This window comes from Catharus ustulatus, chromosome 9 (genome assembly GCF_009819885.2).
Source record: "Catharus ustulatus isolate bCatUst1 chromosome 9, bCatUst1.pri.v2, whole genome shotgun sequence".
Taxonomy (NCBI): Eukaryota; Metazoa; Chordata; class Aves; order Passeriformes; family Turdidae; genus Catharus; species Catharus ustulatus.
The window spans coordinates 6,471,876-6,484,750 of NC_046229.1; the positions used below are offsets into that span (position 1 = coordinate 6,471,876).

The 12,875-nt window shown below is 43.8% G+C and overlaps 1 protein-coding gene across 2 annotated transcripts in view; it reads left to right on the plus strand.

Annotated features, from left to right (window-relative positions):
- The first annotated feature begins 1,482 nt into the window (after positions 1 to 1,482).
- The window catches only part of CC2D1B (coiled-coil and C2 domain containing 1B), a 28,127-nt gene continuing 16,734 nt past the window's right edge, over positions 1,483 to 12,875 (plus strand). Inside the window, exons 1-8 of one of the 2 annotated variants that reach the window (XM_033066868.1) lie at positions 1,483 to 1,542; positions 1,893 to 1,997; positions 4,938 to 5,079; positions 7,771 to 7,880; positions 8,633 to 8,752; positions 9,858 to 9,995; positions 11,944 to 12,199; positions 12,690 to 12,814. In XM_033066868.1, coding sequence (XP_032922759.1) covers positions 1,932 to 1,997; positions 4,938 to 5,079; positions 7,771 to 7,880; positions 8,633 to 8,752; positions 9,858 to 9,995; positions 11,944 to 12,199; positions 12,690 to 12,814 — 957 coding nt within the window. In that variant the 5' untranslated portion in view covers positions 1,483 to 1,542; positions 1,893 to 1,931. Of the gene's footprint in view, positions 1,543 to 1,892; positions 1,998 to 4,937; positions 5,080 to 7,770; positions 7,881 to 8,632; positions 8,753 to 9,857; positions 9,996 to 11,943; positions 12,200 to 12,689; positions 12,815 to 12,875 lie in introns of those variants that run through there. The other variant, XM_033066869.1, reaches the window with a different exon arrangement.

Below are 12,875 nucleotides of genomic sequence, written 5' to 3' on the forward strand. Positions count from 1 at the left end.
TAATTATTGATAAAATGGAAATAGTGAAGTGTATTTTTTTAAAATGCTTTGCTAATTTGTTTGATGTATGAAAGCACTCTTTTTAATAATAATAAAGAATTAATTTCAAAGCATTTTCAATATTTCAAAGCACAGTAATTTCACGATTATAAGCCGCACATCTGGGTGTCAGCAACTGTCTTGGGTTACAATACAGAGTGTGATAAAGGTATCTATTCTATCAGCATCTGTTGAGGGTGGGGGCAGTGATCCTTATCTCCACGGGAGATACTCTGCTAATGGGCCATCCATTGAAACCAGGCAGGGCATTGTTCTTTATCTTTTCACAACCCATCCTTCCTCCAGCCAGTAATTTTCTGCTAATGGCCATTGAGTCCCACTGTGGCACTGATAAAATTACTGCATCCCATTGGGAGTTGCTCCAGCCAGGGGGAAGAGCCCAACATTTCTTACCAAAATAAAAACAGACGTTTTGGGACACTAAGGGAGCCCCTTTCTCCACTGGACTCTAAAGGAAAACCGGATTTCTCCACATCACCACTGGAGCTTTAGAGGGAAACTGCACCTTGTACAGGAGCACTGCTCCAACTGAGCCACATCTGTCACTGCAGGAGGATGCAGCCACCATGGGATGGGACTGCTGCCAACACCCTGCCTGACGGGGTGTCAGGTTGTACTCTGACTGTGTCAGGGTTTGGGGTTTGTTTCTTTGTAGTGCTGTATTTCTATTTTAATTTCCCTAGAAAAGAACTGATATTCCTAATTCCCATATCTTTGCCTGAGAGCCCCTTGATTTCAAAACTATAATAATTTGGAAGGAGGGGTTTTACATTCTCCATTTCAAAGAGAAGCTCCTGCCTTTCTCAGCAGACACCTGTCCTCCAAACTAAAACAGCAACTTTTTGTTCTTTGTCCATATATAAGCCGCACCTGATTATAAGCTGCACTCCGGGTTCAGACCAAAATTTTATTCAAAATGGTGCGGCTTATAATCGTGAAATTACTTTTTAGAAGTATTTTTATGTGCTGGTAGCTGGACCTCTCTTAATTGAAGTGTATGAAGTTGGGATGGATTATGTGAAGAAGATAATTGTATTGCTGGGGATTTTTTTAAGGCTCATGGTGTCTTTGGCATTCTGTAGATTTTCCTCTGTGACTTTTATACTCATAAAAGGCATTGTTAAAATGTGCTTAAACTTTTCCTTACTAACATAATTAAAAGGAACTTCTAGTTTGCAATCCAGTATAATTCAAAGGAACTTCAGTTTGCGGGCTCGATGTTGGAATGGAGAAGTCTACCAATACCGCAAGAATTGCGCCATTCAAACACCCAACTCCTCTGTCCGCAGGGTCACTACCAGGGATTGCCCTCACGACCCCCGGTGCCGGGGCTGTGAGCACGGCACAGCCGGCACTGAGCCCGGCCTGGCCGTGCCTCCGGGCCGGGCCCGCCCCTCCGCGCAGCCGCGGAGCCGCCGCGGGCGGCCGGGCCCTCCCCGCGCCGCGCCGGGCGGAGCTGCGGCCACACGGGCGGGAGCCGAGGTGAGCCGGGGCCGGGCTCTGTCCGGGCGGCCCCTCCGCGCTTCTCCACGCGGCTCCCGGCCCATCGCCCCCGCGGCCCCTGCCTGCGCCGCCCGGGGAGTGCCCACAGCCCGGCCTTGCCCGCCGGGTCCCGCCGAGCCGAGCCGAGCTGGGCGGGCGGAGCGCGGCCGGGCCGGGCCGGGCCCCGCGGAGCGCATCCCGCGGCGCTGCCCTCACGGTGGGAGAGCCTCGGAGGGAGGGAGGGAGGGAGGGAGAGCCGGGGAAGCTGCGGGGTCGCGCCGCCCCCTCCGTCCGGCGGGCTTTGCCTTGGCACAGGCACGGCACTGACTTTAAGTTCCGTGTGCTCTCAGTCCTATAGAGACACAACCCTCTGAAATTCATGAACCAACATGCTTGGCAGAAGACCTAAAAAGAGCCCTCAGGCAAAGGGCCAGGGAGCTGCAGTTGCAAAGCAGGTAAGGAGGGCAAAGGGCCAGGGAGATGTGGCTGCAGAACAGGCAGGGAAAGCTCCTGTTCCACTGTTCTCAGGATAGCCTCCTTCAGACCTCTTGCTGCTGTTTTCCTGCAGAGTCTCCCATGTATTAATAGTATTGCAGGATCATGGGGGAAATTGGATTGTGTGGTGCCTGTTTTCATTCCTTCTTCGTAATGCATTCCTCTTCAAGTAAATATCTGATAGGCAACTGTGGAGGTCTTGCAGGGAAGCACAGTGTTGTAATGCTGTAATCTTTGCATGAGACCTCATGACTCATGCTTACAGTATTTTCTTAGCCCAGTTATGTTGAGCTTTAATAATAACTTCAGTGACTCTGTGGAGGTTTTCCCTACATCTCTGAGAGAACAGAAATAAGAACAACAGAATATCAGGTAACAAATTAAAGGACTATATGGGAGAATATTAAGGTGCTAAACAAGAGACAGATAATTGTAATTTCCGTTTGTATAGTCATTTCTTCGTGTAACAGATGCACTGATAAGCCTGTGCTCCTTTCTTGTAGATAAAAGTGAGTTTAGCTGTGTCTGTGTGTTGGGTTTTTTTCCATACTTACTCACCTTTGGATGGAGTTTCAGAAATCTTGTGGAGAGAAACAATAATTAATCACATTTGGTAGGTGTAGAAAGTCAGGCCACGGTGTCTAAATCAGAAATACAGTCAAGCCAAAATTCTGGGTAGAAAACTGACAGAAAAATAGTGTAGTTAAAGAGTATGTTAGAACCAGAATGGAATGTCAAAAACCTTTGAAGGTAGAATAGAGCAAGTAACAGGTGGAAAAACTGGTAAGAATATAGAGAAATGTGAAACGGGAATGTAACAGGTTATTAGAATAGAGAAAGTAGCTGAGATGTTCTCTTTTGCTGATTTCTTAGGAACCAGTGTTCTCATACTGAAGGCAGAATGCTGTAGTCAGTGATCCCTAATGTCACCATGGCTCCAGTGTGAAAGTTTGCATTTCTCAGGGAGACAGATAGTGTATAACTTAGTTCATCTGAGCAGGTGAGAAGACAGAAAGTGAAAATACACTTCCTCCTTCCAGGGAAGAAAAAGAAACCTCACTCTGAAAAGACAGAGTAAATCAAGGATCTGATTGATGTATTTTACTAATTTCTGATTCAATACAGTTAGTTATTCAGCCTGTCATACAGCATGGATGAGTGTTTCTTGAAACAAATGGCTTGTTTGCTTTCAAATTAATTCAATTTAAAATGGTTTATTGTTGTGTAGTGTATCAACTGCAAGCTTTTTATAACTTACTTTTCCTGTTTTATTAAACATTGCTCTAATACTACTGTCATTGGAAACATTCCTTATTGAATGGATTGGGACTTGGAGCTAGAATTACTGAATTGTGTTCTTGACTTGTGTGGTTGCTGCAGTTGCTTCACTTGCAGTGTGGTAATGAGCAGATGCTGTGTGCTCCTGATCCCTTCTGCACACTGATGAAAGGTCTGTGTGTGTTCCCTAGAACTTCTCTTAGATCACCATTATAAGGATTTCCTATTTGAATCTTGTCCTCACCTTCCTTCTGTTCTAACCAAGTGTGCAAATACTTTAGTTTTGCTTTACAGCTGGGAGATGGAGAAGGCAGAGGGTGGCTGACTGGTCTGCCCAGTGCCTTATTGAATGTCAAGGGCAGGATCAGGGCTAGGAAACAAACTGCTGCTGATTTTGGGTGCTGTTGCTGGTCCTTGGAACCAGTGTTTCTCAGCTGTATCTTTCACATTCTCCTTTGGGATTATAAAATGGTCCAAAGAGAGGCACAGAATGTTTCAGGGCAGTAGCCACCAGCACTTCGATTTCTACTGAGTTACAAAAAAATATTGTTAGATTAATTTGTAAACTGACAGGCAGCTTCTTGCAGCACTTCAGATCCTCGAGACAGCAGGAGGTTGCTAACCCTCAGAATAGTGACAGCTGATGTTTTTTCCTGTGCTGGAGAGAAGCTGAAGTGCTACCTCCTTGGACATGAGAAGATCAGTAAGGGCTTGTGCTTTGGAAAAGTCTGAGGAAAGCTTCACCTCCCTCATAGGATGAATCTGATTCTGTTCATTCATGTTTATAAAATATCTTAGCATACTTAAAATACTTCTTTTTTTTTGTTGTTTTTTTCTGGGGCAGTTAGTATCTTAACCAAAAATACAAAAAATGTGATAAAATGTGATAAAAAGGATACCTTTTGGATTAAGACTGTAGAGATTCCTTTGATGTGCTTTGGAATGTTTTGCCACAAGAGAGTGATAACCCCTACTATCATATGCTGATTACTGTTATTAGTGCAGTTCCCTGAGATGCTGTCTCTTAGCTGATGATCTGTGCCAGCCAGTTCGATGGTTTTCTCCAGTGCAGTGTGGACATTGCTGGGTTTTAATGGCTGTGTTTGTTTCTGTGGGATTTACAGACTGATGTAAGAAGAAGACAGAAGTTCTGTGTTTATAAATGTAGCTTCTTCAAGAGATAAGGGTGAAGTCTCTGCAGTGTGCACATGTCAGACCTGTTGTGTGTGAACGATGAGTGAATATTTTTTAGCTCAGCTGTTGCAGGCACTGCCCTGAACTTCCCTGATGCTATCTGCTCCATGAGGCTCAGTAAAACAAACACTTTATTCTACTTTCTTATGTCAGACTATTAAATAGGATTGATTTTAAGAAATTGTTTGTGTAGAGTTTTAAAGGGAATTCTTGTGGGCTGTTAAGATTGATACCAGTTATGGGTGCCTGGTATGCATGGTTGTGGTAATAAAGTGGTATGATAGTGGGCTGTAAAAAAAAAATGAGCATAATTCAGAATGCATGAAAATGTCTAAATAATCCATGTAGTGTGATGTTTTTGAGTGTCATCTTTTTTCTAACTGTAGGATATTTTATTATTCTGTATTGATATTTTCTCTTGGCTCCAGCTGGGGCTGTTTGTGGATTTCAATCCTGAAGAGATGCTACTGGGTGCAGAGGAAGGTGAGGATGATGGAGATCTTGAGGCAGAGCTTGCTGCTATCACAGGAGCAAAAGTGAAAGAAGGAAAACCAAAACCAAAGGTGAAAGGTAAGTTAAAGTATCTGAATTTTATTTGCCTTTAATAAATTTAACTAAATTATTATTTATCTAAAAAATCTTCAAATTTATCTAAAATGGTTTTTTTATCACTGGTAGAACCTGAATTTGCAACTGCTCTTTCCTTTGAAAGGTTTAATTTGTTACCCTACAAACAATGTAAAAAAGTTTTAAAGTTTTTTTTTGTTGATGATCTTGTGGATAAAGGAAAAAGATCTCTGGTGCTGGCCCATTTAATGACTAAATTAAGACATGTTTTTTTAGCATATGAAGTCATAAAAAGGTGTAGTAGGCGCTAGATGATTTCAGAAGGGAAATTGTGTTTCTTGTAGAGGGTGGGTTGTTTGTCATGTGGTCGTTCTTCTGTTTTTGTTTGAAGAATGAATTTACATAATGAATATTATAATTTTAGTTACTTGGAGTCTGTTACCAAAATTTCATCCGATTTTCAGAGGCAAATACTGATGCAATTACTTGGAGAATCCTATAGCTTGTGTTATGCAGGTTAAGGTGTCTCCTGGATTGGGCTGTTATCATTCTTAGTGCTTTTAAATATCTGTTAATTTATTCTGGTGGTGCTTGCATGCAGCTCTGCAGTGTTTTACAGGCTTGCTGTAATCTACCATCAAACAAGGCTGCTGCTGTGAGGGACACTCCAGTGAGCATGCTCTGCCTCTGAGCATGTCTGTGTTTGTGGAGCTGCAGGGTGAGCTGGTTCAGGAACTCCTTTGCAAAAATAAACCTGTGTTCCTGTTTTCAGCTGAACCAGGTTTGCTTCCTGCCTGTCTGAGAGCTGGGGTAGCAGCCAGTGGTTGAGGTGGGACGAGGGAAATGGGACCTACAGGTGTGTGAGCAGGTGCAGGGAGGAAGGGACAGTGCACCTACAGCCTTATTTGGAGCTCTGCAGTAATTTCCCTGTAATATTTGAAGGGACTTCAAAGAGCAGCAGAGAAATGAAGAATTTTGAAATGTTTAGGCCAGTCAACTCTATAAACATGGTAGCTGAAGATAGACAGAGGACATGTTTGTATCTGAAACTAAATTCTAAATATTTTCCACTCTCCAGATTTCAAAATTTCAGAAAATTCTTAAAGCTAATAAGCATAATTGTGCAAATAGGCATAATAGCACAACTTCTGCCATTGGACATAGGTTACTCTTGGCTAAAACGTGCAGGATAGTTTTGAGGGTGAATCTGGGTGAATCAACAATCTTGAATTGTTGTCAGCTTTTCAAGAGCTGACTTTCCTCTCACCCTCATCATGTCACTTATTTTGTTGTTTTGGTGTTTTTATTCATAAGAGGAAAATAAAACTTCAGACAGTGCAAAATTAATATTTGCTATGCCTAACATTTACTGTTCTAAACAAATGTGTGGTTCAGAAGAGATTTTCCAAAGTAATGTGCAGCTATTCTGTTTTCCTGCTGGAATTGGAAGTGTGTGGGTTAGAAGCTCATGGAGGATGGGCAGCTGGCACTGGGGACTCCTGAGACCTGGCCCAGGGCAGTGGTGGGGGCAGGATGCAGGCAGGCCACTGCCTGGAAAGGAGGAGCTACAGTGAGGACAGGGGATAAACAGTTCCTGTCTGGGAAAAGACAGAAAAAAGGGATCCAGTGCAACTCATGTGCTTGGTTCTTGGCTGAGCACCAGGTGCAGTAATTCCCTCCTGGATTACATCCTGGAGCTCTGATTGGGTGTGGGGCAATGGCCTCCTCCTGCAGCAGAAGCTGCACTGTTGAAACATCTTAAGCACAGAGATCCCTGCTCGGTCTGATAAGTGCCAGCTGGGCAGCCACTCACATGTTTGAAATTGTGGCCTCATCTTGCTGCATGGGATTAGAGCTGAAAAACCATCTGAGGAAGCTTGATTAGATTATTTTGCCTCTGCTGTTTTCTGTACAGCCAGTTGCCTTTGGATATGGCCTGTAGTCTGAGTTTGCTGAGGGTCAAATTTAGGAGCAATGTGTTTGATAGGAATACTGAAGCACTGGTGGGGTGAGATAGATTATTTGAACAGAAACAATATTGTACCTGGGTTAATTTTCAGCTGATTCAGCAAATGCAGGGAGTGAGTGGGATCCATTTAAATTGACTATAAAGCTCTGTCCTGAGATCTGTATTTTCTGCAGCTTTTACTGCCACTGGTGAGTCACAGTCATGTGTCTGCATAGGGAAGTATCAGAAGCATTTACGTGGACAGTTGGGATTTGTGGGCAAACAATCTCACCTTTGAGAGCATGTGGAGGAAGTTGATAATTTAGGAAGATGTGGCTGGCACAGGATGAAGCACAGATGAGAACTCAGCAATGAGGAGTTAAGTAGAGTTTTCAGGATGAAGACCAGAAGCAAAATTGCAAAATGAAGGAGCCAAGAAAAATTTGGAAAAGGCTGAATCTCCTCATCACGAGACAGCAGTGAAGAAAATGTGCAAGTGTCTTATTGCCTGCCTTGACTGTCATAGCAGAAACACCAGACCTGCATTTCCTGGGTGCTCACTTCCCAGTCTTTGTCCTTTATCTATTAATACACTTTCAGTTACCTCTGACACTGTGCAATAAAGGGGGCACGAGAGGGGAGGTCACTGCTGCCTTTCAGCTGGTAGCAGCTCCTTCAGGATTTGTACCCAGTGACTGCATAACTGTTCCTTAGGGTTTATGGCTCCTTGGGATTTCCTTTTACAGCTCCTCTGCCCATGGATCATATTGAAAAGATGGCTGCAGAGTGTATGAAGGACCTGAATGAAGATGAAGATGCAGATGATGAAGACCTGGAGAAAGATACAGACCTGTTGGTATGAATAACTGTTAGCACAGAGTTTTATTTTATTTTTTTTTTTAACAGGACTACATTCAGCAAAAATGTCTGTTAACTTTGTAGTGAGAAGCTAAAATATTGCAAAAGCAACATTAGATGCAAGTCTTTGCAGGATCCATCCCCCTGCACAGCAGAGTAAAGGAGTTTCCTAACATTTATATGTTTGGGGGTCTTAGAGAATTGAGGGAAGAGCAGGAATCCCATTCCATGTCAGCTGATGAAAGACAGCCAGGAACAGTCTCCTTGAAGTGATGTCTGCTGCCATTTTGCTACTGCTTCAAGTAGTGCTTGGCCTGGGAGAACACCTCAGGAAAGTCTTTGTTGTTTCAGTGACTCATCTAACTGGCAGGGTTTAGGGAAGGAGTGTTAAGCAGTGGTTTTGACTGCCATTGCTAGTAGAGGCTTTTTGGAAATTTGAACTTTAGGTTTGCATAATCTTTGTAAAAGTACTTCTCTGAACTTCTCCAGCTTCAGATCTCCAGCCACAAATTTGTGTGGTGATCCTGGGGCTGCAGTGTGGCTTTTCAGTGGTATCTGGAACCAGTTTAAATTAATAATAAAATACAAAACTGAATTTTAAAAAGACTTGAATAGAAGATCTTCAGACCCTTCACTTGAGTTCAAGATACATCCAAAGCTTTTGGCACATCAGACTTTTTTTTTGTTTGTTTTTTGAGGAAAAAGAAGATTTTGAGGAAAACCTTTTGTTGGCTCTTATTTTTACCTTAGGCAGAGTTGCAAGAAGTTCTGGGGGAAGAAGGTGAGACAGGAAGCTGTGAGGATGACATGACAGCAACAGAGCCATCCCCAGCTGAAGCAGAAGATGAACTACCTGAACTGCAATCACAGGTAGGAATGAGCTTTGTGTTTTCAGTTTTGCTGAATCGCTGTTGTCATGTGGCTTGTATGAGGGTCATTATCAAGAATCTAGGGAGGTTTTGTCTTCCAAGGAAGAAAAAACTACATTATTGCTGTTTCCTCTGAGGAAACCAGTGCTGTATGGGTGCAGGTGATGCTCTTGCTTTGTTCCAAGGATGAATTCTGATGTTAGCATAGAATTAAAGAGGAAAAATACTGGAGTCAAGCATGTCTTGTCCCTCATTATACATAGGAGCATGCAGACTGCAGTGCAGACTTCCAGAGTTAATATCTACTCCCTAAGAGTATTGAGCAGTGTGCTGAAATTGTGAGACATATTATAACTCAGCATCTCTGACAGTTTTGGATTTTTTTTCCCAGCAGCATTATCTGTCTCAGCTAAATTTGTCAGTCCTCATGCAGTCAAATCCTTTATTCTGTCACTGCATGTTTCTGTTGTGTGCCACAGATTCCAGCACCTTGTACACTGGGCCCATTAGTAAATGGGATTGAGAGGGTTTCTATAGAGATAATGGCAGTAATTTCATCAGGAGCCATCTGCAGGGTCTCTGTGGCTGGGGAGAGTTTGCAAGTAGCTACTCATGACTTTACTTAGGCTGCTTTTGACACTGAACTAATTCCAGGCTGTAGGAGGAGGAAAAAGAGCTCTTGTTGTAAAACCAGGTTGAAGCCCAGAAGAGGGAGCAAACTAGCAGGGTTTAAAAATAAGAAAAGAATAAGTCAAGATTTGTGCCAAAATACCTCTTCACACCCTCTGTTGTGTGGGGTTTGAGAGACTTTAGTGTTCTCCTCACCTACACACCGACCACATGGCTCCAATTACCCTGTGAGTGAGAGTTTCCCAAGTCTCTCCACCCATTCTTCTCAGTGAGGCTTTTGAGAGAGCCCCGAGGTGGCTGCAGGGACCGTTAGGGCAGCACAAACGCTGCTCTGTTTCAGGGGCTGTTCCTTCCTGCACTCAACTCACAGCCCTGTGTGTGTGTAGAAGAGGAGTGTTTGTTTTTCAGTGCGGTGGGAAAACTCGTCTAGCTGGATGAAATAAGTTTTCTTGATCTGTTTTATTGTTTTTTCTGAGACCTCCTCACTTCCTGCTGTTACCAGTGAGCTGCAGCAGACACTGCAGGGGAGAATTGCTGACTACAGGACGGCGATTTCTAACGCGAAGGAATCGGGGGAGAGCGCCAAGCTACGGCGCTACGAGAGAGGCCTGAAGGTGAGTTGGGATCAGCAGCATGTGAGAGAGGGTGAGGCAAAGTCAGCTCTCTGAAGTGTGCTCTTCCCAGCTCTCTGAGTTTGTTGGCAGGGGAGTGAAATCTTCTTGTGCTGCCTGGTGTTACTTTAAAAACATTTGTTGTTACTGACCACCCACCTGATAGAGCAAACACGCAGATAAGGTGTGGCTGCAGCTGCCTTTTGTGTGTCGGCTTTGTTTCTGTTGCATGTGGCAGGTGATAGCTGGAGGCAGGGCTTGTGGTAGGTGTTGAATTAAACCCACCTGCCTGGATATGAATTTGACCTGTGGTGCCTGCTCAGTGTTACCTTAAAGCAAGGTTTAGGAGTTTGCCTGGCACATACACCTTGCAGTTCATCACTGCTGCCTTCCCTTAGGTGCTAACCTTCCACTCACTTCTGTCAGACAGAGGGAGGTGGTGCCTTTCCCTAAGTGTATTGACTGTGCTTGAAAAGGAATAGAGCAGGATTTTTGATTAAGGCAATTAAGAACCGCAGCAAAGAGCAGTTTCTCCAGCCTCTCGTGGTTCCAGGCAGGTGGCGTGCTTGCAGTGAGCTGCAGTGCTTGTTTACTGCTGGGCACGGCTTTCTCTCCCCGTTGCTTTCAGCAGCTCTCCTGCATCACCTCAGGCAGCAGCAAAGCTGTACAGCTCAGGGCTGTGCACTGGGACAGGATGTAATGGCTCACTGGCTACCAGGTGGTTTGGGGTACCAAGGGAACTATTGAGGCCAAGCTGGGGGAAGAAAAAGCACGAGGAAGATGTTTGTGTGTGTGTCCACTGCCTGCCAGCTCTGACAGGAATGTACACAAAACCACCTGGTCTTTCTGAGAGCCACAGGGATGGACAAACCAGCTATTCCATCCAGTAATGAGCTTAGTGCACTGTGCCACTTCCTTCATTCTTCAGGGTAGGGAGTTTCTCTGTGCCTGAGTAGTGTAACTGAGGATAATAGACCAGATCTCACTTGAGAGCTCACAGCTACTTAATTAGCAAAATTACATGTCAACAAATAGTGTGGAGTTCTCTCTTGTATGTAGTTCCTGGAACTGTGAACTTCAATCTCAGTCTGTCACCCTATGTGGAGAAGAGGGAGCTGCCTGTGGGTTACTGGTCTGAACCCCAGTCTCACATGCAGTCATTTCAAAGTGTCTCTGCCACTGTTACTCAATAGGTCAAACAATGCCATGGCTAAAAAAAAAATAGCAGTGATTCTGGCACTGGTGAGATTTTGTTGTTGTTGTCTTTCTGTGCTTCCATTTCAGTTTCTTTGGAAGATGAAAGAAGTAAAACTTTTGTTTTGGCTTGAAGTGCATGGTGGTCTTTTGTCTGAACCTCAGATTAAATTTAAAAACTAAAAATACTGAGGAAGGTAATATTTGGGAATGGAGGAGGGGTTTTAAAAAGCTGAGCAGCAGTTAACCTAAGTTAGAGATGGTGAGAGCTCCTTACCACAGGTGGCGAGCTGAACTCCATTTCCTTTGTTAGTATTTAATGGCTTTTCTCATTGTATTAAATAGGTTTGCAGACCCCTTCCTTACCTGGATCCACATAGGCAGTGACATTTCAGAATAGCATATTTTATTATATTTTAAAGATGCACAAAATCCACCTACAGTTGATATTAATGGATTCCTTGGTGACTTTCTGTGACAAAGCTGAGTGGATCACATCAGCTCTCCAATAATTCTGGGTGCTGAGATACCTGCAGTTTCCTGTTTTGGGTAACAAGGCCTTTGCACTGGGTTGTTGTGGTATCTGGACACCTTTCACTAGCACTGAAGTTCTTGCAGAAAAACAGGAAGCTGTAGGGCAGCAGTCTGTGGTGGTGTGTGTGACAGCCTGTCATGTATAAGGGGATGAATTTGTCTTTTAATGATTTTATGCTTGTATCAAGTTTGATGAAAATCCCTGTTGTTCCTTCCATGCCAGACACTGGAAACCATGCTGGCTGCAGTGAAGAAAGGCAAAAAAATAAGTGAGGAAGAAATGCCACCTCCTGTTGCAACAGGAAAACATTCTTATGTACCTCAAGCCATGGGAATGGAGGTAGAGAATTCAGGAGATTCACCAGAGAATAAAGTTGAGTCTGCTGCAAATGATGAGCAGAAGGCTTCTCCTGAGGAGAGGGAACATCTGGAATCAGAGTCTCTGCAAGGTCGTGCTGCTGATGCTGCTGTGGAAACAGGTACTGTGATCTGAGAGGAGCAGTTGCAACCCTAATTTAATGCTGCCTCTGCCCTGATTTTGTGTTGTGTGTAGCAAAGCACTGCTTATGTTGGAACTTCCCTGCTGAATGTCTCAGAGTTGTCCATGGAATGCTGAGTTTCTGGCAGTGCAATCAGTTACTGTTTTAGAACTCTTCTGTGCTCTGGATCAGTATCATTAATTTCTCCTGTGCCTCAGTTTCTCCTTCATTATTTGACATGTGGAATTCAAAACTTTAAAGAGTTTTGAGATACTGACTGAAAGACCTAATATTTTTTCTTTAGATTGGGAAAAGTGGAACTGTTACGTTAGGTAGGACTTCTGGAGAGTGGAGGAAAAAGGATATTTGTAAGGTGACTGTTGGGATTTAGAGCAAAAGGGGAAGAATGTGGGCTTGCATAGATGGATGCAGCAAGGGGTGCAAATCTTGCATGCTCTGTGTCAATCTCAGCATTGTCTTATTCTCCCAGATCCCCAGCACAGCAACACACGAGCAATTCTACTTATGAGGCAGAAGGAGTATAAATTAGCAGCTCTAAAAGCCAAGCAGCAAGGAGACCTGGAGAAAGCAAAGGAATACATGAGGGCAGGCAAGGTATGCACTCGAGAAATCCCAAAGTCTGAACATACCCTGTGCTGTACCCACATGCATTAAA